The 24,451-nt window shown below is 45.3% G+C and overlaps 1 protein-coding gene across 2 annotated transcripts in view; it reads right to left on the reverse strand.

The window, feature by feature from the left end:
• NINJ2 (ninjurin 2) overlaps nucleotides 1-19,446 on the reverse strand; it is a 90,767-nt gene extending 71,321 nt beyond the window's left edge. Inside the window, exons 1-2 of one of the 2 annotated variants that reach the window (XM_050919087.1) lie at nucleotides 19,332-19,411; nucleotides 14,726-14,762 (exon numbers count right to left, since the gene is read on the reverse strand). Coding sequence is in view for 1 of the 2 variants with exons in the window: in XM_050919086.1 (XP_050775043.1) it covers nucleotides 19,332-19,364 (33 nt within the window). In the remaining variant the exon portion in view is untranslated. Of the gene's footprint in view, nucleotides 1-14,725; nucleotides 14,763-19,331 lie in introns of both variants that reach the window. The other variant, XM_050919086.1, reaches the window with a different exon arrangement.
• Nucleotides 19,447-24,451: the final 5,005 nt, after the last annotated feature.

The raw sequence follows: 24,451 nt of genomic DNA on the forward strand, positions 1-24,451 counted from the left end.
GAGTTAGATAAGCTGGCTGGCTGCGGTGCCGTCGGCACGGAAGCAGCAGGAGCAATAAGCTCAACCACGGCGCGTGCCGGGGAGCCGTCAGGCACCGGATTCGATAGCCCTTGTGGGACCGGAATCGACGGTGCCGACATTGTCGGCGCCTCAGAGGCGTCGGTGCTGGGCAATCCGACCGAGACTAGCCCTCTGGCTGCGATGCAGGTTGCACGGAAGCAGGAGCAGGGCTCTCAACCACGGCGCGTGCCGGGGAGCCCTCAGGCCCTGGATCCTAACGGCCCTCGTGGGACCGGGACCGACGGTGCCGACGTCATCGGTGCCGCAGCAGACGTCGGTGCCGGGCGATCCGACTCAGAGGAGCCCTCTGGCTGCGGTGCCGTTGGCACGGAAGCAGCATGAGCAGTAACTCAACCACGGCGCGTGCCGGGGAGCCGTCAGGCACCGGATCCTAACGGCCCTCGTAGGACCGGGATCGGCGGTGCCGACGTCATCGGTGCCGCAGCAGGCGTCGGTGCCGGGCGATCTGACTCAGACGAGCTCTCTGGCTGCGGTGCCGCTGGCACGGAAGCAGCAGGAGCAGTAGCTCAACCACGGCGCGTGCCGGGGAGCCGTCAGGCACCGGATTCTACGGCCCTTACGGGACCGGGATTGACGGTGCCGACGTCGTCGATGCCTCAGCAGGTGTCGGTGCCGGGCGATCCGACCTAGACGGGCTCACTGGCTGCAGTGCCGCTGGCACGGAAGCAGCAGGAGCAGTAGCTCAACCACGGCGCGTGCCGGGGAGCCGTCAGGCACCGGATTCTACGGCCCTTACGGGACCGGGATCGACGGTGCCGACGTCGTCGATGCCTCAGCAGGTGTTGGTGCCGGGCGATCCGACCTAGACGGGCTCACTGGCTGCAGTGCCGCTGGCACGGAAGCAGCAGGAGCAGGAGCTCAACCACGGCGCGTGCCGGGGAGCCGTCAGGCACCGGATTCCACGGCCCTCGTGGGACCGGGATCGACGGTGCCGACGTCATCGGTGCCGGGTGATCCGTCTTAGATGAGCTCTCTGGCTGCGGTGCCGTTGGCACGGAAGCAGCAGGAGCAGTAAGCTCTACCACGGCGCGTGCCGGGGAGCTGCCAGGCACCGGATTCCGTGGCCCTGGGGGACTGGAAACGACGGTGTCGACGTCATCGGTGCCTCTGCAGGTGTCGGTGCCAGGTAATCCAACTTAGACGAGCTCCCTGGCTGCGATGCAGATGGCACGGAAGCAGCAGGAGCAGGGGGTCTCAACCACGGCGCGTGCCGGGGAGCCATCAGGCACCAGCAGGAATCGTAGGCTCTCTCGACCTCGGAAGAAGGGAGCGGTGCCGAGCCGATATCGGTGCCGGCGACGGCCGGTGCCGAAAGGCCTTGGTAGTATCGGCGGGGTCCGGTGCCAAGGAGGCGCTACTGCCCGCCGCTTGATCATCGCTCGGCGCCCCAGGTGGAGGGGTAAGTGAAAATCCCACACCGTTTTGTTCTCGGCTTAAAAGCCTTGCAAATGGGGCACTTAGCTGTCAAGTGTGATTCCCTGAGGCACTTGAAACAGGAGTCGTGTGGATCTCCCTTCGGCCGCGGCTTCTGGCACGCCGGCCCATTCGAAAAACCGGTGAGCCCCGCATGGGCTCCGGGACCGGGTTCATGGAAGGGGCTACTTCCCGAACCCCGCTAACTAAACTAACCATGTTAGCAAAGAAAACGTATAACTATACAAATATATAAATAAAAGGGTTATAACTGCGTAACTATATACGAGAAATACGAGTAGCTAGGGAAGTGGAGGTCAGCTAAGCCGCGCTCCACTGTTCCAACGACCGACACGGGCGGTAAGAAGGAACTGAGGAGCGGGTGGGCCGGCAGAGGTATATATCGAGCGCCATGGTGGCGCCACTCTAGGGGGCGACCTGCCGGCCCACTGAGTTGCTAGGGTAAAAGTTTTCCGACGAATGTGCACGCGCGGCGCGTACACCTAACTGGAATGGATATGAGCAATCACTCGAAGAAGAACAGGAAGGTTCCCAGCACACGGAAGGGGAGCTCGACTGGCGCTAGGACCCAGGAGGCTGCATTCAGCTGCAGAGTCTGCCGAGCTGAGACACAGCCTCCTTCAGCAGAGCAGCTCTGCGCTAGCAGAAGAGGGTGGGGGACAGTAGCATGTAACCTTGTTTGCCTCGCCTCTGTTTGGAGGGGGCAATCCCCCCAAAAAACTGTCCTCATGCCCCCGTCCCCCAGAGTGCCTTCCCTTTGCTTCCCTGCCATTTTCTGCAGGGTAACACAGGAAATCTGCGGGAGGGTGTTTCCTGCGGGCAGTCCCGCAGAATCCCTCCAGGAGTAACACAAATCTTCCCGGAAGAAAGCTGCGATCAGTAAATCCCAGAATCCCTTCAGTCTTTGTATTTGCCCTGTGTTAAGGAGGACTTCCCTCCCATAGGTGTCCTTCGTCAAATAGTATCAGTGAATCTGCTTCAGAAAGTGTAAGGACTGGACAGATAATAAGAAACTTTATCTGGTTATCCCAGCAAAGTGTATGCAGGGAACAGAGTCTGAAAACAGTTGAAGTGGAACACAGCATACTGAGCTTCTCTAGCAGACTTATGCTTTGGACATGTATAGTGCCTTTCATTTGAAGATCACAAAACTCTTTATAAGTACATGTACACACATTTAGGGTATGCCTACCATGGAATTGGAAGTGTGGTTTGCAGTTCATGCAGGCATACCTGAGCTAGCTATAATTTAGCTAGCACTTCTGAAAATAGTGGCAAAGATGCAGCAGCACAGGCTGCACAGACCTGCCCAGAGTCCTGGGTACCTATTGGTGTTGCTAGCCCATGCCAACATCTGTGCCACTGCATCTTCCCCCTGTTATTGGTATTTGTGCTAGCTATTAAAGCTATCTTTAAGCATGTCTATCCAAGTTGCAATCTGTCCTCTGATTATAATGTAGAGGTACCCAAACATGCACACAGTAAATTGAGACACAAAACAATTAAGTGACATGATCAATGGCAGAGTATGGAGTAGAACCTAGGGCTCATTGCTCCCACTTTATGTTTTAACTCCAAGATAACAGTCCAAAACCATTTTAAACAGTCTGAGTTTAGCATGTGCATTTCCCTTTTTAATATATCTGTGGTATTTAATAAAGTAAACAAAAGCAGAAGCCACTTCAGGGTGCAGGTACAATGATGTTGGGCACATTACTAATAGACAGACAGGATACTGCTTACTCTTAGCCCAGTGAGAAACCAATTCTCATCAGACAGGAAGAAAATAGAGGGAGTGAACCAGACAAGAAAGTGAATTACACTCAGATAACAGTAAAGAGGAGTAGATTTCTCTCATACGTGCCCAAGTGGTGGTGCATCTCTTCTCTGCTTTTTGCCATTGGTTGCCATGGGTGTATTAGTCTGCTAGACAAACACCTTTCTCTGCAGCCAGCCAAGTGGCTGAGTCAGCTTCTCCCATAGGAGATATAATGTTGCAGTTTATACATTGTGGGAATGAGCCAACAGGAAATGATTTAAAATTACCTATTAAAATCAGCATTGCCCCACCCGAGTTGTAAACACCTGAACTCACCAACACAGTGGTCCTACTCCCAGAGTTCTGAGATGGTTCCCCCATTACTAGTTCCCAGCAAATCACTGTTTTCCCACTCAACTTGCAACGAAAGTAAATCTTATAATGCTGACTGAGCTCAGCAGCTCTGAAGTGTGCTTTGAGGTTCATCGCCAGAGAAAGCTCAGCGGGCTGGTAATGGGTTTCTGAGCCATTTAACTCTACATCACCAGCTGAAAACGGATTCAAGCCGGTAGTCACCAAGAGCTGTTGCTATCTGTTCTTCAGTGGCCTTTGTGAAATGAGTCCAGCCCCTAGTGGTTATTAGGAACTCTGTGTAAAGATACAGACAGAGAGCACTTCTGTAACATCATCCACAGCACAGTTGGTGCTAACTGTACCCTTTGTTGCAGCAGACTCTGACTAAATTAACCTCCCACTCTTGATAGAGTCCCTCCAGCTCAGGCTAGTGGCTGATTGGCAGGGTATCATGGGGAAGTTTGTGTTGTCCCTTTTCTATGGATAGAGAATTTCAGTCTCCAGGTCCGCCCAACCCTTACCCCATGTCGCTGTTTTGTCATTCTTGCCCTCTATATTTAGTAGTTTCCTCATCCTGTGGCCCATGCCTCCTCCAAGGGAGGTGGGCCTTTTGTTCCTGTAGGCTCACACCCGCCTTTCGCAGAAGACAGACAGATTGCACCCTAGCCCTGTTTTTTCATTCTTTGTCTCTCTATTCAGTTAAGTTCTGAGGCCCTGCCCGCATTTGTGAAGGGGGTTTCTGTTGTTCTGGTGGGCTTTGCCCACCATTCCCAGGATTTAAATAGGCTGACAGTTTTCACAAGTAATCCACTTCAGAGGCACTGACTTCCCCAGTTCCCAGGTGGTTCTTGACCCCCACTCCACTCCAGGCCCCACTCCACCCTTTCCCCCAAATCCCCATCCTTACCCTGCATCTTCCCACCCTGCCCCATTCTGCTCCCTCCACTGCCTTTTCTTGCTCCCACTCCTCCCCCCTCCAGCGCCTCCTGAATGCTGCTGAACAGTTGATTGGTTCCCAGTGGGCAGGAGGCGCTGGGAGGGAGAGGGAGGAGCTGATTGGCAGGACCTGCCAGCGTGCAGGAAGCACTTGGGGGGGAAGGGTAGGAGCTAATCAATGGGGCTACCAGTGAGGGCCGAGTACCCACTCTGTTTTTCCTGTGGGTGCTCCAGCCCCGGAGAACCATGGAGTTGGTGCCCATGATCCTCTTCACAATGTTTTTTAAAGGTTAAGCTGCTGAGCAGCTGAACAGCAAACACCAGAGGGAGAACCACAGTTTGTGAGAGCTCCAAATTCCTTAGAAATATATGTGGAGCCACCACGTCAAAGCAAGAGCCTTTTGACAAAACTCACCAGTGAGACTGAAATGGTGTATATTCCTCAAGCAACTTTTTCACAATTACATGCCAAAAATGGGGTCTGCCTAAGGAATCAGCCCAGCACCAGCTCCCAAGAATCTAGCACATGAACATCAAGACAGAGGTCAAAGCTAGTCTGAACAAGAGAAAAGAAATGGTGGTGTATTCTGTTTACTTGCAATACACTATTCAGTCACTAGCTGTTTCGCTGTGCTGTACAGAGTTCCAGACAGGGTGTGGTACCTGGTCAACAAATCAGAAAAATCTGGAGTTCATGTGTGGAAATCCCTTTCCTTGTGCCTGTATTTCTATGTTTTTCTTTATTAAATGCCTTCTGTTTAAGAAGGGCCATAGATTCCATGTATCACAAGTGGCATTTTATTGTAATCTGTGTTATCGTAGCACCTCCAAGCCCCAGTCACATACCATTGTGCTAAGTGCAAACAGAACAGATAGTTCCTGCCCCAGAGGGTTTACAGTCTAATGTATATGGCAAGAGACCATAGATGGGAGAGTACAAGGAAACAATTAGGCGACATCATCTAAATAAACAAGTGTAACCAGGCTGCCTAAGCAGTCCCCTCCTGTGGCCCACCTTGGGGCAGCTCACCCTGCTGCAGGTCCCCAACAGTTAAGTATTGCTCCTCGCAGGTCCATGGCTACGGTGCTTGCCTATGGCACACTTGAGTCCATCCTGATCATCTAGTCTGACATCCTGTACGTGGCAGGCCAGAGAACCTCACCCACCCACACTTGCAATGGGCCCATAATCTCTGACTGGCTGAATGACTGAAGTCCTCAGATCATGATTTAAGGACCTCTTCTGGGGTATTAGGGTCTAGCATGAAAGGAAAACCAGTGAACTCAAAATCAGGCTAGTCTTGGGATTCATTGGCAGACCTCACCCTTCTTCACAGAGCTTGTCTCAGTTAGTCCTTTTCTTATCAGTCTTCCTGAGTCTAGTTGTCCCATCCAGTGGGAGGCTTGTCCAGGTAGCAGTGTCTCAGGATCTTGGCTGAACCAGGCTTCTTTCATCAAGGACGAAGCAGAGCTGTGCACTCCTCCCTGTTCAGCCCTGAGCTGAGCTAGGTCTCCTCCTTTTAATGCCCCTCTCCATGCCTGATGTGTATTGCAGATGTAGCAGAGTTGGGCCAACAGACGTTCCTTAATCCTCTGGTTGCTAGAGTGAGCCTGATGCCTCATTAAGCTGCCTATGTGGGGCCTATGTGCCCCATCACAGCAAGAGAGACACACGGAAGGGATAAAACACACAAGCAGAGTGAATAATGTGGCAAATGTCATGTTAGTGCCATGATTATTAATTTTTTTTGGCTGTGTTTACCTAGGAGGGGATCAGCTACATAGAAAGGGAAGGAGGGTGAGAGAGACAGGGAAGGGGAGGGATGGGCAAGAGGGGCCAGTCACTAGTGTGGAGTGAAGCTGAGGTGAAGAGACTGTGAGGGAGATGGAGGGGGGCAAAGGAGGAAGGTTGGAGCAAACAGCCAAATCAGCACAGGGCCTCTACCCATTATCCCAAGGGAGCCAGATGGTAAAATGATCAACAGTGAAATAAATGTGGTAAATTAAATAATCATCATTATGTTGTAGTGAGATGGATGGGGGCATTCAACACCTTTTTAAATAGCTATAATTTCATCTGTCTGCAGACTTGGGAAGATGGGAGGGCACTGATTATTCTTTGGAAGGTTTCCTTCCTCCCCAACTTGAGACCTGATTCTCAGTTATACTAAAGCTTTGGAATCGCTCCCTGCAGAAATATGGTTAAGCATGAATCTGGCCACAAAAAAGGTGCAAGACACACCTCTGTGCCTTTCCAATTTACTAAGGCTCTTCTACACTACAGCTTATGTCGGCATAACTTATGTCGCTCAGGGGTGTGAATAAACCGCCCCCCTGAGTGACATAAGTTACAGTGACATAGTGCTGTCCACACTGGTGCTTATGTCGGCAAGAGAGCTTCTCCCGCCACATAGCTACTGCCTCTCATGGAGGTGGTTTTATTATGCTGACCAGATGTATTGCAGCTCCAGCGCTTTATCTGTAGACGAGCCCTACGTTTGTTTCCCAGCTGACTGGTAAAGCTCTGCTACAGGTAGCAGAAGAGTGTTATATTCAGCCTCTCATTGAGATCTTCAATTAATATTTTACTGTAGGTTTTGTGAGGTGCCCAGATACTATGGTGATGGATTAAAAAAATAATAATTTTTTGAAAAACTGATGCTGTCACCAGGACCACCAAATATTAATCAATCCCAAGCCATGTGCCAAAGCTCAAAGCAGATTGCCTCCTTGGTGCTACTGCTTTATTTAAGAAAATCTATCACACTATATGTTGTTTAAAACTCATGACTAGGTGATAGAAGACCTGTCTTGCATTTCTAGTTCTGCCACTGACTTTCTGTGTGATCTTGGGAAAGTAATTTAATCCATCTGTGCCTCAGTTTATCCATCAATAAAATGGGGATAAAAAGACTTCCTACTTCATAAGGGAATTGTGAGGCTGAATTCATTGATGTTTTCAAAGAGCTTTGAAATCTTGGAATAGAAAATGCTATGGAAGAGTAAAGCATTACTGTGTTATTGCCTGTGAATAGGAATCCTTCCAACACAAAGACACAGTATAGTGACGGTGAGTACTTTCACTTTCATTTCTATTGAAGAAAAACAAGTCCTTTCAGAGGAATAAAGTTTGTGGTGAATTTGGGATCTTTAAAAAAATGCTATATTTGCGGTATCTGTGTGCAAAGTAAAAAACCTGAAAATATCTTTAAAGGGTGAAACCAAAACTCAACAACTTTTTTTCATGCTATTATCACTCAAAAACAGCTGATGGGATTTCACAAAACTTTCCAGAATCAATTTACCTTTCAGCTGAGAATACGCATGAGAAATTTCAATCCAAAGGGCTTTATTTTGGGGGAAATTTTATAAGTGCATGAATATAAGAGCTCAGGATAGAAATGCTTTTACAACCATAATTATAACATCACACAACTTCATTATGTAACATGACAGGGAATTATGACTTGCCCAGTGTACAAGCTGCAATGAGTTATAACTGTAGCCATTAACATGCAAATCTCTTGCAGCGTCCATGAGTGTATCCTTCTCCCAGGCAAAAAGAAATTAGTCTCAGATTTCTGTAGCCATAGTTCTCACACTCCTTATTACATAGTCCCAGCCTGGGGGCTATCCAAAATGATAGTGCTGGTGAGTGCTATGAGGTACAGATGATTCATGAACATCCCATCCTTCCAGAGATGTTTTTATACACATTTGACTCCCAAGCCATATTTTCAAATGTGGACCCAATGAATATGCCACTAAAAACACCCGTGCACCCTTTGTACCAGCACAAATCCTGCACTTGTGGACATATCTCCATCTGTACATGACGGTATACCCCACAGGCAGATTTTTGCAGGCACTTTGTATAATAATAGTTAGCCCTTTGGTAGTGCTTTTTAGCTAAGGTTCTCAACATGCTTTACAAATATGAGCTCTCAGGCTCTTCACTTCCCTGTGAGGCAGGTAAGTGATGTTATCATCATTTTACAGACAAGAAAGTAAGCCCTGACCAGTTTAACCAGACAACTTTGAAAATGTTGGCTCCAAGTTATGCCCCTACATCCAGAATCAAGCACCCAAACAAGTGGCCTGTTTTTTCAGAGTTTCTGAGCACACTTGGCTCTCACTGGAGATCATGACAGCTGCAGATTTGGGGGTCAGGTCCCTCTACTTCCTTTATTTAGGTGCCTAAATAGCAATCTTGGGGCCTTGCTGGGGGGCAAAATTTGAAAATTCTGGTCCAGATTGTTTGCTGAAATTAACACAGTGGGTCTGATTTTTTTTCTTGCGTTGCCCTTGCTGCCATCATTAACACCTGCACAAAGTGGGGATAAAATGCTACAGAATCAGAATGATAGCTCATGACATCCACTTTGCACAGGTATGCATTTAGGCCAGGGAGAATGAGAGCCAGCACCTCTCTTGAAGAGGCAGGTGTAGAAACCACAACTTCTGAGAGATGTCACCAGTCTTCAGAAAGATTGTCTTACATCCCCTAGATCTAGTGGCTACTGCAGCAGATTTAGCCACTCTTTCAGAAGCTGTGAAAACTGGATGGGCCCAGCTCTAGCAGGGAAGGAAGCAAGAAGCACAAAAGCTGGTGCTGAGGGAAGGGACTTAGAGACTTGCTGTCCATCTAAATATGTATTTCTAGAGCACCCATCAGCATACCGTCTAGGCACCTGAGATCCAACTAAGGGTAAAGGACAGGCGCTAACACAGAGACTCGCACCGAAAATTAGCCTGATTCTCAGTTGCACTAAGGTGACTTTACACCATTCTAATAGTGTAAAGAGGTATTAAAGTGGATGTAAATGACACCTACTATAAAAGGGGTCTTGGTGTAATTGAGACAGGCTCTAGTAAAAGGATTATGCACTCTCGGGGGCAGTTCGAGCATAAGAGTTTGGCTCACAGAAGAAGAACATGAAGAAAGATGAAGATAGTTAAATTCTTGTTTAAATTGTTGGGATGGCAGGGTAGGTGATGATTATTATATATTATTTGTATTACCATAGCATATACATCTCTAGTTGGGAAGATGAATGGGTACAGCGTCTCAATTCTTAAGAACTGGGAGAACGTGGAAACTGAGGAGAGGTGCAGACTGATGTAGACAATAAAGTGCAGTTCTCGTTAGGGAAAGACATGGAAACCAATATGGAGTATCATTCATAAGAACAGCCATACTGGGTCTGACCAAAGGTCCATCCAGCCCAGTATCCTGTCTGCCGACAGTGGCCAATGCCAGGTGCCCCAGAGGGAGTGAACCTAACAGGTAATGATCAAGTGATCTCTCTCCTGCCATCCATCTCCATCCTCTGACAAACAGAGGCTAGGGACACCATTTCTTACCCATTCTGGCTAATCTGCTTTGGTTTGTAAGTTACAAAGGACGCATTTACTGGCAAAAACCATCCGCTCTGGGGAAGATTTGTTTTATTTTATTCTGAGATCACAATTCATCATCTTAGCTGGACGATCAGGAAATCACCATAGCCATGCTTAGGCTTATGATTATATGCTGAACAAAACCCATTCTTCTACTCATACCGACTGGCATTGAATAATGAGGAGCCCAGTGGGGTTGCACCATAGGTCTCTGTATATGGAGGCAGGGGCCGCGTGGTGGGCTAGCAGGACCATGGAGGAGCTCTTAAGGGATACACTGAGGATGGAGGAGCCTGAGGAGAGCTGCTTTTCCATCTGGAAAAAAACAGAGATGGCTACACTCCATGCTGGTGCTGAGGGTGAGACCTCCTAAAGGCAGGGGTGGCCAACCTGTGGCTCTAGAGCCGCATGTGGCTCTTCAGAGGTTAATATGCAGCTCCTCGTATAGGCACTGACTCCGGGGCTGGAGCTACAGGTGCTAACTTTCCAATGTGCCAGGGGGTACTCACTGCTCAACCCCTGGCTCTGCTCCAGGCCCTGCCCCCACTCCAACCCTTCCCCTGAGCCTGCCATGCCCTCACTCCTCCCCCTCCCCCATATAGCCTCCTGCGCATGCAAAACAGCTGATGGTAGGAGGCACTGATCCGCGGGGCTGCTAGAGGGTAGGAGCTGACTTATTACTGTGGCTCTGTGGCAATGTACATTGGTAAATTCTGGCTGCTTCTCAGGCTCAGGTTGGCCACCCCTTCCCTAAAGGGGACTTTACCACAGCCTGGCCCTCAGTTCAGAGGCATACAACTGTCCCCGTGATGTTAAGCAGAAATCAAGGGCTCATTCGCTGTTTGGCATTTGGACTGTCAGCCTTGTAATGTTCCTTCCTGTGAGCAGGTGGGGGAGTTCACAGGCCATGTGTTCTCCTTTGCCCCTTCTGAGGGAAGGGAGCTCCCAAGTGGCTTTGGACTGCCTCCCGCTTACCGTGTGCTGAGGCGGAGTCTCTAAAACTAAACAATAAAATACCAAAGGCCACTGACCTACAAAAGCTGCCAAACAAACCAGGATGGGCTGGAGGGAAGAGCACAGGGAAGAGGAGATGTTTTTGTCCCCATGCCTATTTACTCTGCCTGTCAGCTGACCTTGTTTTTCTAAGCTGCCCCTCGTTCATGGTCATGGTGCAGCTGTGCAGACTTGCTGCCTCTTTCTGCGTGAAAATGGTACCACTCAATGCAAAGGCCCTCGGCATCCCCATTCCTCTCCCCAAGAACCACATGGGTTTGTCTTGCCTCTTCAGCCGCAGAGTGTCTCATCTCTCTTTCCATGCACCTGCTGTTTTTGTGGTTCTCCCAAGCTTTTCATCCCCCTCCACTACCTCCTCCTCCATTCTTGTGAGTTTTAACAACAGACAAAGAAAAACACTTATATTTTACTCTTAACATGCTTTCATTCCCCAAACTCGTTGTGTCTCACCCTGCATGCTTCCAAACATTTCAGGGTCCCCTTGTCCACAGGAAGCACTGCTGACAAAGAAGCATGTGCTTCCATCTCATTCATCCTATTGGCTGATTTTAGTATCAACACTGTAAAAGCAGCAAAGAGTCCTGTGGCACCTTATAGACTAACAGATGTATTGGAGCATGAGCTTTCTTGGGTGAATACCCACTTCATCGGGTATCAACACCCTATGCCACAACATCCACAAGCACTGCTTTTGCTCACCCTGGGGAATGTTGCAGCATTGGATATGATCCGTTTCTGGAATCCCCCTGGCCCAAGGCATCGTGATGACTCAACCGCACCTTTGTCCTCTTTAGGGGTGGGTAAATTACTCCAGATTATTATACAATAAACTCTCAGAACCTTCGCCTATTTTTAGTTCCAGAGTTGAACTAACTGTTTTTGGTGGTTCTGAAATGTTCATAAAAGTTTTTGTTCACTTCAGGATCCTGGCTGGGATAGGAGGACTTGTGAGGCAATGAAGCAGATGATAGTATTTTTATATAATGAGCTCTGGCTGAGTGCTCAGAGCTGTACAAACATAGTGGGAGCAGGATTGGGTTCATGGGTCTGATACTGTAGAACAGGGACAGACTAAACTGCTCTAGTTTGTCATCTTGTGCCTCATATTGGTTAGAGTTGAGAAGGGATCTTGCACCGGTCGTTGTGCAAAGGGTTCACAAAAACTGTTTGGTGCATATATTATATGTTTGTACAGTGCCTTGCATGATCAGGCCCTGATCTGGCTGAAGTATCTAGGCAGTACTGCAATATATATATTTAATAACTATAAAGAAGGGTGTTCTAAGAAGGCATCCACAACCTCCTGAGAGAGCCTGTTGTTGCATGAATTTCAGATTTAAGGGCTTAAATTTATCCCTGAGGTAACTCCATTGACTTCAGTAGAGTTACCCTAAGGACAGATTTGGCACCTGAAGGCACTCTTGAGAGGTAGGTTACTTTTTAGAAACCTGCATAGATACAATGTTTGGATCTTCACCCAAACCCTGTGAGGCTTGTTCATCACTAGCCCTTTCCATTGCATAGAGAGGGACATTGCTTATGTAACAGCTACACCTGCTCAGTCCTCCACTCAGGCAGGCCAAGGGTCAGACTTCATTACCAGCATGGCTTAAGTTTAAGAATCTTCAGGATCTGTTTCCTCTCACTTGAGTAATTTACAGCATGGCAAGTGACCTTTACAGGCACTGGAGGGAAAGTTCACTGTACCTGAGGGAAAGTTCACGGTACCATTTGTGTTGAGTCATTAACTTTTTCCTCCTCTAATATTGGTCCTGGTAGCAGCAGGAGTTATGCTAATCTTACCTATGAGTGAGGCCATGGATTATTCAAACTGTTGCTTGGCAGCACAGAGTAAACATAACATCTTGTTTTCATGTACAGTAGCACTCTCATCACAAAGTACTTTATAAACTAATCTTCAAACTTGACACAGGATATTCACTCCATCCACCCCTAGGGTTAAGTGGAGTGGCTGTTTAACAGCACACAGTAGCCTTATACAACAGTTAAAGACTGGAAGTCAAGAGTCTGTTTTCCAGCAGAAACTGCAGAGGCAGTTTAGGTAGGAGAACATAATTACCCCTGTTGCACTTTGGCCAGAACAGCAGGGCCAGATCCCCAAGTTATGTAAATTCGCAAAACTCCATTGATTTGAGTAGTGCTATGCTAATTTACACCAGCTGAGGGTTTGGCCCAATATAACTTCCAAAGAATGCTATGGATTCTATGATGCCTACAAATGATCAGAAGTCCCACCTACTGTAACATTAAACACCACTCCCTCCTGCAGTTAGGTATCCTCGAGGATCTCCCATCACATTACAGTGCCAGAACACCTCCACTTAGTATGTGGGAGGTGACAAAACAAGAAGAGAATGTTACTGCATTGATACCTAGCAAAAGATGTATTGGGGTAATGCAGCACTGTCAATTTCCATGCAAAGTCAGGACACAGAGGGCCAGATTCTCTGCTGCACAGCGATCCACTCAATGAGGGAGCCCATGTGCACAGTGTATAAAAGGTGAAATACATCTAACAGTATTTCTCTATATATTTCAATATATCTAACAGTGGGAATGAAGGAGAGCATTTGGTTAGAAGGAGAGGGAACACGGTCAGATGGGGTCTCTGAATGTGGTATTTGGGGGAGATCAGGTATCCAGTGATCCCTCTTCATGCACATTGTTTCAGGGAGAATTACAGACAGTCAGCAGGATTAATTCAGTATTTAGTGTGTTCTGCATATAATCGGAGAATACCCATTAATATCTTCCACTCTCGTATATATTTGCACATTTGTAACCCTATTGTGGTCCTGTGCTTCTGAATGAGTAACGTGGATAAGACTCCTCAATAACATTCATTAAAATATTGATACCTTTCTCTCACCAAACCTCCCTGAGGTGGAGCACCTGGGACCAAATTAATGCTTGTTAAAGGCCTCTAATTTTAATGGAGTTACACCATGGATGAATCTTGTCCCTAATCTGTGTGTGTATATGAACACATCACACTCCACAATGCTCTCAGTTTCTAGATCTCCTTTAGCACTGGTTCAATTTTTTCAAGACCCCTCCTCCCCCCCAAAAAATACCGTGCTTGAAAAATTTCCATTGTGCCCCTCCCATTCTAAGTAAAGCTGCTGTCCACACCCAGGGAGAGGAATAGAGGGGGAGCAGGAGGAATCTGTAGGAGTGAGGAGAAATATCACAACGTTATTCGAGAACAAAGATCAAATTAGTACTGCTGTAAAAAAATCCCATTCTCCACAGCGATGTGCTAGCACCACGTCTCCAAGCCTTCTAGCATTAGTGTTACAGGCAGCCTGGAGAATAGCCTGGATAGTACTGTGCAGAATCACAGTCTCTATGACTTGGGGAACAGACATAAGATCTTTCCCTTTCCCCAGTCTATCAGATTTCACATCTCTTGTTTTGCTGACTACATTAGAAGAGCTGTGTTTTCACAGTGAATTTTCTCCCTAGCCCTCTACACTCCTCCCATCCTACCCTAGACTTTTCGTTATATACAATCTGTTCGTATTCCTAAATTTCACAGTTTGAGTTAAGGATATTTAATAGTTAGAGGCTGGGGGCACAGGAGATCTCTTGGGCTCTATTCCTCTCTCTGCTGTTGAATAACTACCGCACACAGTTAGATAAGTCACTTATGTGGCTGAGTTTCTCCATCTGAAAAATAGAGATAATCCTTTCCTACCTTCCAAGGATATTATGAGGCTTACTTACTGTTTGTAAAGCACTTGGAATCTTCACATGAAAGGATCTGTATGAATGCAGAGTATCATTATTAAAATACAGTATTATAATTCTGCCCGGTGCCCAAATGACATTACTGAAGCCCTCTGGGACAGGAACACTGCTTGGACTATAATATCACATTGTCATACATCTCTACTCTGATATAACATGACCCAATAGAACACGAATTCAGATATAATGTGGAAAAGCAGTGCTCCAGGGGGGCAGGACTACACGCGCCAGCAGATCAAAGCAAGTTTGATATAATGCGGTTTCACCTATAACACGGTAAGATTTTTTGGCTCCCAAGGACAGCGTTATATTGGGATAGAAGTGTTTTTCTTGGAAATTGCTAAATGAGGATAAAAGTCTCTGCAGCATTAGAAAGCACAAATTGGCTATTCCTGCAGAAGAAGCAGACAACTATGTACCCAGACAGAGAACTTGTAATCACGACGCTGCCTGAGGTCAAAACTTGAAGCCACAAAAACAAGAATAAACAGAAGTCTCATCCAGTTGTGAACAAACCCACTACATTCCTTCATCAGGCACAGTGTGAAAGTGAGATGTGGGAGAGAGAATTTATGATTTATGTGGGACTTTCCATTCGTTTTGTGAATGTTTTAGAAAAGTCCCAGCTGCCACTCATTAAGTCATGCAAATTCTATTAATCTGCCTGCTTAAAATCTATTTAATCTAGATCTGGTCAAACTACCAGTTGGGAGTAAATTATGTAATGAATTTAACTCTTTTTTTTCTGGTTACAAATTGTTTATGAATCCATTCTGATTTCTGGAAATGTACTTGATATTCGTAAGTAATCACTCAATCGTTTATGCAAGCAAATTTCAGCCTATGGGGTGCTCTCAAACTGCTCACTTCATGTGTTCGTTCTTTCTTATTTATACTGTGTGATCGATCACTTAGATTGCAAGGTATCATTTCTGCCCCATGCACTGGATGACTGGAACTTTTAAAGAAGAACAGCTATGTAAAAAACTGGCAAAAGTGAACAGAGAATGGTCATCTTCAAATATCATTGTTCACACAGGAATATGAACAACATTCATTCTGTGAGCACCCGTTTGAACCCAAACCCATTCACACAGATATCTATGGATAGCAAACAATAAGGTGGCAACTATGATCTCACTGAATGGCCAGTCAGAATTGGAGCATAAATTCACTGATATTATCTTGTGGTATTCAACTAACTCTAATACATTTCACTAATCTCTTAATTTCTAAAGGACTCATCACCATGGTATCAAACACCAACTCTGAGGCAGGATGGGCTGCCTGGTGATGGGTTTTGTTTTGTTTATGTCAATATCCCAAATGCTGCTTCAGCTCCCAGTTATCTCAGCTTGGAATTTGCCATAACAGATCAGAAAACTGGTCCACCTAGTCTGACTTCCTGTCAACAGCCAATACCAAATATTTTATAGAGAAAAATGAAGCTTCCATTGCTGGCAAAATCTGAAAGCCATAAATAGAGATGTTTGGGGTGAAAAATACAGATACACCTTTGAATTCGGGTTATAGTTTTATCTGTTTACTCAGGTTTTGGCTGGATGGGAGGGATTTAATTCTAGCTTGATATAGAGCACTTTTCATGTTGACAATGTCTCATTTTAGGATCTGTGTGTAGTATGATATTTTGTACGTGTGCCTAGAAGTGGGAGTTGAAAAATAAATGCCATAGAAGTGCTCTGGATTTGGAAGAGTTTTGGGGGCAAAGAGAGTGGGAAATGCTAGCTACTTTGCTGTTAGGAAAGCACCTGTGGCTCCTACACTGGGACAGTTGGCAGGTATCCTTTTCAATGTACCTCAGCAATTATATAGTGTTGTTTGGTGGCAGAAGGGCTAATCTTCCTGATGTCCATATACCACCAGCTGAAGTAGGAGATCTGAAAGTGCCTCATGTAGCTTGCATAACTCCAAATGTTATTATTGGTCATAAAATTATCCTGTCCCTTATTTAGTGCCAGCTATAATATTTAACTCTCTGACCTGCTCCAGGACACACTGAATTCCACAGGCTGACTACATGCTGAGAGAAAAAGTATTTATTTTTATTCTGTTAACTTCATCTAGTGAGCGCTTGTTCCTGTGTTATGGAACAGGCTAAAAAAAGAGGAGACTAATCAGTTCTCACTAGAGCCTTCATAATCTTAAATACCTCCTCCATTGCAGGCTAAAGGATCATAAGTTTTGAATTCTTTTCTCAAATGGAAAGCCTCTAAATGTGAGTCACTATGAAAATTCTAGTTGGCAGTGAGCAGCCGTTTAGGCATAGAATGCCTACAAAATAAAACCAAATGAAAACAATATAAATGTACGTTAGAATTCTTGGCTACTACTGTAATAGCATACAGTAGTTCTTTCAGATAAAGAGTCATGCGGCAGCTGTGGGATTGCCCCAGAGCGTGCAGTGCTTATACCTGCAGGGGTCTCCAGGGCTGTAGCAGTTGGACTTCAGAGTGGACACCTGCATTTTATTAGCCAGAACAAAGAACCCAGGGGTACTGTCAAAAGTGCCTTTAATTAAAGCGTGTATACACTATCTTTCCCTCTTCTTTTTTTTCTCTCTTTCATCTCCTGCTTCTTTTGCTCTGCCTTTAAGGCTATTTTACACTCTGGCCGTCCAAGGACCCCTCTACTTCCTCACCTACATGATCCATAATGCTCTCTTTCCTTTGCCAGTATCATCCAGGAGGTTTCCTAGTGACAAGTATGCAGGAACCTATGAATATTTGCCTAAGTTTTGTGAAGTCTGGTTTAGCAAAATCCCCATGAGGTGCCATTAGGAGAATCTCAGGAAAACATTCTGTCTTGTGGGATTTTGCAGAGAAGCGTATGATATCCTGCCCTTGCCTGGTTCAGAAACAAACACGTTAATTTTAGTTTTGAAATTCAAACCATCTCTCTCTTCTCAGTTGCTCCCTTGACTGAAGCGATCCTTAACAGCTCTTCAGTCACACTAGAGATGGACCCAAGCTGCAAGGTTCAAATCTAAATGCAGAGCTAAACTTTTCTGAATGTCAGGAGTATCTGGATCCAGGGGGTTGTTTTGTCCTGTTATGGAGGCTGGGTTCATGCACAAAACTCAGATACAAATCTGAATTTTTCCCAAGTGTGGTAGATTCAGATGCAGGGGTTTTGGCTTGTCTTTAGTTTATGTTTCTTGACCTGTTTCCCTTTACAATTATTCTGGTTTGTATACCTCTCTGCCTTCACCCTTTCTACCTTGTTTTGGAAAAGATCACCCCTCTCTCTTTCCTGATCAAACAGAAGCATCTATAGCAGTATCCAGCTTCACCACTTGGCAAAGCTACCTTTGAATACGGCTCTTTTTTCCTCATATTGTATCTGAGGACACCCATTCCAGCCCTTTAAGAGCTTGCACTGCATCTCATTCCACTGCTGAAGTGACCTTGTGAATCTGCCTGCATCAGGCCCCTGCCCCAGCCAGTTAGTCTCTTTGTTCTGCCATTCCCTCTTATCAAATTTTGGGATTGTGGGAATGAGTCCTCTTCATTACTCCTTTGATGATTTCCATAACAACAGGCCAATTCTTTGCATTATAGTCTCTAGAGAGTTTGACCTAGATCTAAACTTCCCTAAGGTTTTTCTCTGTTCAGTTCTAAGAATTTGGCTTAGGCCACTCTAAAGGTGGAGGTCAACTACAAAGTTTGGATACTGATTCAAACTTCCCCAAATCTGGGAGTTAGGGTGACCAGATGTCCCGATTTTATAGGGACAGTCCCGATTTTTGGGTCTTTTTCTTATATAGGCTCCTATTACCCCCCACCCCATCCTGATTTTTCACATTTGCTGTCTGGTCACCCTACTGGGAGTTGAGTCTAGGACTATGTTTGGAGTAGTTCTAGAGAAGGGGCCAGCTGCCAGGTGCAGATGCGAATCTGAACTTTCCCAAATTTGGCAAATGTTTCTGATCAGGGGGTTTGATTTCAATCTCTAATAACTTCTTTCCAAACCCTTGGAGAGTTGCCCTTTTCTAAAAGACATACTGAGTCCAAAGAAACACCCTTCTTACAAAACAAACACCTGCAAAAAGAAACACATAGGACTGAAGGAGCTTTACCAGTACGTTTTGTTTCTCTATCAACCCCACATAGGAAATCCCGGCTTGTGCTCTCTCTCAGCATTTGCTATATGTATTTCTTTTCCTCCTCTCTAGACTGGGAGCACTTTCTGCCAAACACAGAAGGGCTTTGTGAGGAGGGGAACAGCTCAAACTCTTACAGCTAGTAAAATACGCACTGCTTCCCTCTCAGACCTGGACGCTAACCACCTCTGGTGTTTCACTCTCTCCATAAAAATAGTTCTTTCTAGTAAGATTCTGCAGTTCTTCTTTCATCTTGTCTCCTTCCCAATAAGGAGCTAATAAGCCCTTTCATTAGCAGCGTGTTGAGATGAACCTGCAATCAGCTTCTCTCCAAAGGGGGCTGAAAATTTCAGCAAAGATGTTTCAGAACAGTTCCAACACAGAGGAGTAAATGACAGGAATTGATACTGCTTCCCTCTACCCTCCCACTTCCCTCTTGGTAATTCCCCAAGATGGACTCACTTGAAGGTTGATGATTTCCCCTTCTGATGCCATTCTTTTGCCCTTAGGTCTCTTCCGCAGCCTTCTACAGACTGCACAGTAGCTTAGGACTCTGCAGTCCCAGGGACTCTATATCTCTTCCTCTGGGTATGAGCACAGCTGCTGAAACAGACCTGCTATTCATCTGCCTAATGTGAGACGCCCATCTTGGCACAAGAGTGCAGGGGAAGAAGGGGGTGGCATACAAATTCTTTGTCTTCAAAATGCTGAATGGTCCATGGAATAAACATCCCTCTTAGATTTGCTATGACAGTTTTGTTCACTATGTATCTCCACTAACTCCCTTGGTCCAGCTGAGCCCTGTGAGATCACTCAGGCTGGAATTCTGTGATGCAGCTAGTGTACCATGAGGGTCATGGCACAGACTGTACAGAGCATTTAGCAACAATCCTGAACCCTCTCTGTAGCCACAGAGCCCCTCTGTTCATATCAGGACTACCACATGAAGATGGTTTGAAAACTAGGGGCTGAGAAGATTTGGGCCAGAAAGTCATGTTCCTTCACTGCTGAACAGCATTACAGCAAAGCTCTAGAAAAGGCTGAGATGGATGCCTAGTTTGACAATTACACTAATGCTTAGCAGTTCTGTGGCATCATTTCAAAGCATTAATGAATTTAGCCTCACAATATCCCTGTGAAGTAGATAATAATATCCCCATTTTAGAGATGGATAAACTGAGGCACAGAGGTACATGTTAGTGACATGCTTAAGGTTCACACAGGAAATCTGTAGCAGAGTCAGGACTAGAACCCAGATCATCTTACTCTCAGTCTTGTGGCTTATCTATACGAACAACTTTCCTCCCATCATGTACCTTGAGAGCCAGGCAATGTAGTTTTTGTGTGAAAGCATGAAAAAGACAAGCAGCTGTCAAAGCTATTGTAATGTACTTCTGAAAAAGTTAAAAAACATTTTTGGTTCTCTTAAAAGGTGACTACTGTGTACATCAGTTTACATAAGAGACTTATCTAACAACCGTTTTTAAAGTCAGCTGTCCATCACATGTAATCATTAGCATGGAAGTCAGTGACTGTTACTTTTACCCTGTGATGCACAGGTTGGGGGTCAGAATACAGGCTTCTAAATCCTAATCTACATCAGACGGTCATGACTGCAGCTTCCCATTTGATTTTTTTAATTCTCCGTAAGAAGTTTTGAAAACAACATGCAGTGATTTGCTCTTCTTGTTATTTAGAGGGAGGGATTGAAATCTCTTTCTGTATTGCCTACCAGTTTCCCTATAAGCATACTTTTACAGAGGCACTAGTACAAAGAATTACCTGTTCTAAATTATTTTCCTGAAAGATGTCTATAATAAGATGCCACAGCTCAGATTATATATAGACGCAGTATGTTAATGAATCATTTATCTGATTCTGACATCCACCACATCTTTCAAACTTACTCCTGAGAGGAGTTCATGTTAAGCTTGTTCTTTGTGAATAGAGTCTATGAGGAAAGACCCAGGAGTTCATGCCAAAGTTTTGCTGTCCTTAGGTATCTTACCTATATCGTGGTAGGCCGGAAATATCATTCTGTGGTAACAATTGAATGAAGTGTCCAGCTATTATTTTAGAAGACAACCAAAGACGTTAGTACGGAGACGTTAGACCAATTAGTATGGAGCTAATTTCAGACCAGAACACAAGATATATAACAATGTGTCTTTTAAACCAGTTTTTCTCCAGCACTTATCTAAGTGTTATGCTGAAACTTTTGCTTTGCTCTCCGGGGAGATATCCCAAAGAATAATACTCTTAAACTGTGTTTTCAGAATATCCAGAGAAATTAAGCAAGACCTACAGTAACTCCTGTGTCCTCCCAGACAAGCAAAGCTAAATCCAAGATAGCATGAAAGAATCTTTCTGCAGGAGCATATTAGTAATAATGACTCTATGCAGCTTCTCTAAGGGCATCTGGAGCCAAATGCATTAAAATGATACAACTTCAAACAGCAAAATCTCTCTTGGAGATTATTTTTGTATATCATATTAATAGTAAAGCTATGAGTCTAAACATGCAGGAAAATGGGTCTGTTTCCATTTAACTCTCAGAACTGCCAGGGGAAGATGAAATTCATCAAAGGAAAATCCCAGTGTAATAGAAAAGGTTTTCTGATCACTACTTCTGATTGCAAAGAAGAGTAAATACGACTTTTTAAATGCCTTTAATAATTCTTAGAGAGAAAGGTGGGTGAGGTGATAATTTTTTATTGGACCAACTTCTGTTGGTGAAAAAGACAAGCTTTTAAGCTCCACGCCTTTTCTTCACAACCAACATGGCTGAAGGTGTAAATTAGGGCACATAAAATACTGCACAGAGTTTGAATGCACCAGAAAGACAAGAGATTTCCAGAGCTGGTTGTTGGTGTAACTAATGATGATTGAACAGAGTAGAAGAGAATAATTCTTATACACACTTGAGGATGCAAAGGGGAGTTTGGTGGGGAAAGAGTCTCTAAAGAGAAGAGAGCAGTATGAGGTGACTGTGGAGCTATTTGCCATTTGGGGCCAGATTGTACCCAGCTCTTATGCTAGGGGGTGAGAGGGTACAGGAGCCTCTTCCCTTTGTTCCCCACCCCTCACACAGGGCCCAGGTACAAAGGGAGCTCTTGCACTTAAGATGCTAGTACCACTCATGGTGCTAGTACCTGCAACAGGACTGAGTAAGAAGGTGAAGCCATGACCCCGTTCCCTCAGCACTAGCCAGCAGAGACTGCAGGTTGCAGAGAGGAGTCCATGCTATCTTTAGGGAGGTACAGAAACATTCCCTGGGAGCTCTAAGATGCATCACGATGCTCCAGAGGGACCTTAAATCTTGTGCCTTGACTAAGAGAACAGGTGTGTTTGTAGGGTAGTAGTTCTCAACCTTTTCCATACCGTGACCCCATGTTACAAGAGAAAATATTTTTGAGACTCTCCCTCCAACAGTTTTGGGGAACCTCTGCAATCTTGTCACAAAGAAAAGGAGGATGATCATGACCCATTTGCGGCCCTCTCTGGGGCATTGTAACGCCCAGACTGATAACCCATATTGTAGGGCATACTAGAGAGGTTAAAATTTTCAAAAGTGCCTATGTGATTTTGGAGCCTAAGTCCCAGTTTCAGAATTAATGTAGGCATTTAGGAGCCTATGTTCCACTGACTTTCAATGAGATGTAGGCTTCTAAGGGCTGGTCTATGCTCCAAAACCTCATACCCCTGAACAAGGTAGTTAAGCCCCTGGTGTAGACACCACTAGGTTGATGGAAGAATTCTTTCGTCAACCTAGCTACTGCCTCTTGTGGAGGCAGATTTCCTACGTGATGGAAGAACTCCTTCCATTGCTATAGTAAGTGTCTACACTACAGAGCTTACAATGCTGCCACTTCAGCATTTCTAGTGTAGACATAGTCTAAGTGTCTAAATATTAACTTGCAGGATCAGTTCCTCCTGTGGTGGCCATTGGGAATATAGACTGTATTGTATTGACTGGAGGAAAAGAAACTCATGGAGAGTTAGAAGAAAAACAACTGTTCTTATTAAGAGATTGATTCAATTGTTTAACTGAAACTACAGGACCAAGGATATGCACTTTTACCTCGCTATAATGCTGCCCTTGGGAGCCAAAAAATCTTACCGCGTTATCGGTGAAACCATGTTATATTGAACTTGCTTTGATCCACCGGAGTGCACAGCACTGCCCCCCCAGAGCACTGCTTTACCACGTTATATCAAAATTCGTGTTATATCGGGTGGCATTATATTGAGGTAGCGGTGTATTTGAGTTCAGACCCATTCTGCCGGAAGTCCACCTAAAAGATATGCTCTAGTTCAAACAAATTCAGGGAAATCATATGGCCTCAGACTAGATGCTCATAGTGGTCTCTTCTGGCCTTATAATCCATAAACTTTCCCTTCAGGATACCGAGTGAAAAGATCCTCAGCCAATGAAAACAAGACAGAGGCACTGTATCAAAAGAATAAACTCTCATTGGCTGATCATACCCTAAGACAGAACACTGGAATTCTACTCACCTACTTGCTCCAGATGAATGTTTTTTTAATAGACAAGTAAAATGTCATTAGCTTGTGCTCCTTAAGCAGTTTCCAAGAGCTGAAGGTTTTACAAATTAACCGGTTCAAGGATATTACATTACAGCACAGGTAGCCTATGAAATGAAATTCTGTAGAGTTCACCTTTCAAAACCCCTTACCTTTAGGCTCTGGACTCAGTTCTCAACCTGGCTAGTAGGGAAGGGTGAGACTATGGGGCAGATTCTCAGTAGGAGTAAATCACTGTAGCTCCAATGAAGCCAATGGGACTATGCCAGTTTACGCTAGCTGAGGATCTAGTCAGACTAGAGATGGATAGTGGTTGTGTGGAAGCAGGGAGGCCCTTGGTCCAGTTTTCCTCTGCATGCATCTTGTGTAGTCATTCACACCCAGGATGAGTGAGTGTAAAAGGCTAGCAGCATGATTCTGATTTGGTGGCATTTTACAAAGGTGAAAATGGCAATGCAAAGTTCTAGGCAGTGGAGAAAGCAGCTCCTGTATGTGTAGATTGATAGTGGGAGTTCAAGGCACAGTCTACAATTACAGTGAGATCTGACTCAGAGTGAATTGCCTGCCCTTTAGAGAAAAACACTACTTCCAGACAGAAGACCCAGGATTGTTACTAGACAAGAAAGAGATTGTTTCTGCAGAATTAAATTTATTTTAATTTTGTGGTGAGGATGGGCCAGGCTGCAAGAGATCAGCTCCCAATTACCAGATAAACCTCTTGTTACTAAATGGCTCCTGAAATTCCCAGGAAAACTTTGCAGTCTTGTTTTGTTTTGGTTTTCAGTGAAGGATTCAGAGAGGTGAAACGGTGATGAGTTAGGGGCAGTAGATCTCGGTGAAGCCTCAATTTAAGGCTTTGATGCCAGACTGCTTATCATTTTTCCTAGACCATCACCCGCCCTGGAAAATGGGGATTAAGGAAGCCGCTCCAGCCCCTGCCTCATGCTGACATTAGAACCACAGCAGTGTCAGGAGAGGATATCACTCAAGAAATAGGCAAAATCTCGTCACCCTGGGTACTTTGAAGAAGAAGTGAG

This window comes from Gopherus flavomarginatus, chromosome 1 (genome assembly GCF_025201925.1).
Source record: "Gopherus flavomarginatus isolate rGopFla2 chromosome 1, rGopFla2.mat.asm, whole genome shotgun sequence".
Classification (NCBI taxonomy): domain Eukaryota; kingdom Metazoa; phylum Chordata; order Testudines; family Testudinidae; genus Gopherus; species Gopherus flavomarginatus.